At 34.8% G+C, this 1,946-nt stretch overlaps 1 protein-coding gene across 1 annotated transcript in view; it reads left to right on the plus strand.

The window, feature by feature from the left end:
- Positions 1-862, plus strand: part of LOC102251123 (calcium-activated chloride channel regulator 4) — a 26,740-nt gene extending 25,878 nt beyond the window's left edge. The window contains exon 11 of the mRNA XM_005886393.1: positions 447-862. Within this exon, the coding sequence (XP_005886455.1) occupies positions 447-862 (416 nt within the window). The remainder of the gene's footprint in view (positions 1-446) is intronic.
- Positions 863-1,946: the final 1,084 nt, after the last annotated feature.

The following is a 1,946-nucleotide window of genomic DNA, read 5'->3' on the forward strand; positions in this document are numbered from 1 at the left end:
AACTGCCCTCCCCTGCCAGCCTGATCGCCCCAACTACCCTCCCTTGCCGGCCTGATCACCCCCTAACTGCCTGCTCCCCTGCTGGTCGGATCGACCCTAACCACCTCTGCCTTAGCCCCTGCCACCATGGCTTTGTCTGGAAGAAAGTCGGATGTCCGGAAGATGTCCAGTTGACCCGGTCTAATTAGCATATTACCTTTTTATTAGTATAGATATTCTAAATCAATCAAATATAACACATTTTGACTGGTCCCATTTTCAAACCAAAAAAGGTAGTAATGGCAGTTTAAAAATAAGAATTCAGCTTATATTGAAAAATTATTAAAGCTTTGGATATGAGTATAAACTTGGAATAACTAAACAATATTTTGAGGAGAATGAATAAAAAGGAATTTAACATGGTATGATCTAGTTTCTAAACTACATGTACTTTTTTTTTTTTTTAGTTAAACAGTATATCATAAGAATAAGTGGAAGTATCCTGGATCTAAGAGACAAGTTTGATGATGCTCTGCAAGTAAACACTACTGATCTGCTACCAAATGAGGCCAACTCCAAGGAAACCTTTACATTTAAACCAGGAAATATCTCAGAAAGAAATGCAACCCACACATTCATTGCCATTCGAAGTGTGGATAATAGCAATTTGAGATCAAAAGTATCCAACATTGCACAAGTAGCGTTGTTTATTCCTCAAGGAGATCCTGATGAAATACATCCAAATCCTAATCCTGGAATTAGCATTTCTTCTTTGGTGCTGTTAGTGGTTGGATGCGTGGTCCTTGTTAGTATTATTTTAAGTGTCACTATTTATATCTTAAACAAGAAAAAAAATCCAAACCGACCTAGAACAGCGTTTTAAAAACACATCAACAACAAAAGTGAAGGATATTTCTGAATTTTTAAATTCATCTTGTGTGATCATGAACTCCTAAAAATAACTTCAGAAGTTCTAGAAGGGATATTTTAACTATAAACACTCAGGAGTATTTGAAAAATTGTAAGTCAATGTTAAAGTTATTAACTTTGTTTACTCATTATTTTGTTTATCAGAAAAAGTGATGAATAATAACATTTTTTACATTCATGCCAGGTTGTTTGTTATTTGATACAACAGCTGTCTAGAATAATACTTCACACTTCATGAAAATTTAAAATTGTCTATGTGAATAGTCAAATACAAGTGTAAGAAAGCAAATAAATTATATATGAGTAAAAATGAATTCAGTCTTGGAAGTTTTAAGTGTAAATTGATGTTATTGTATTTGCCCAAAGTTTCCGAGTATATTCTACTATATACAATACAAGTAAGGTCATGTTTACTGCCATTCACTGACATGAAGGATACTAGCAAAAAAATCAGTTACCACGTGTCAAACCATAGTCTCCCTTATTGTAGTTCAATATAATCACATATACTTCAAATAAAGAAAGAAAACTAAATTTTAAATAATATCTAATTATCACTGCGTCATAGCCTAAGATTCACAACCATAGTAATGAATGAGATCAATTAAAGAGAGAAAGTAGGTTGGAATGAGCAGGTTCACATGGTAGGCCATGGCCAACCCTGCCAGAAATCCTAAAGATGCTAACAAAATGAAACATAGAGCATATAACCATGGGCCTATCATGGCACTGAAAGAATTTTCATCCAGGCAGTAGGTGGACTTATGAGTCCAAGTTTACAAGCATATGGTTACCTTGTTCCTCCAAATGATGGTTTTTTTCACTTTGCAAAGAGTTTTGCCACCAGAACAGGCACGAAGATCAGCATCATCACTTGTATCCTGGACTACTGTAGCCTTGGCCTTCCTATTTATAGGTTTGGAAGTAAAGCAAAATGAAAGCCATATAAACTGAGACCTGGGGTCACTTTTAACAATCTTTAAACATAGAACAAACTTTTTGAGCTGACATAATTAATTTGGTAAAATTAGCAGGGC

Source organism: Myotis brandtii, unplaced genomic scaffold, assembly GCF_000412655.1.
Source record: "Myotis brandtii unplaced genomic scaffold, ASM41265v1 scaffold98, whole genome shotgun sequence".
Lineage (NCBI taxonomy): Eukaryota > Metazoa > Chordata > Mammalia > Chiroptera > Vespertilionidae > Myotis > Myotis brandtii.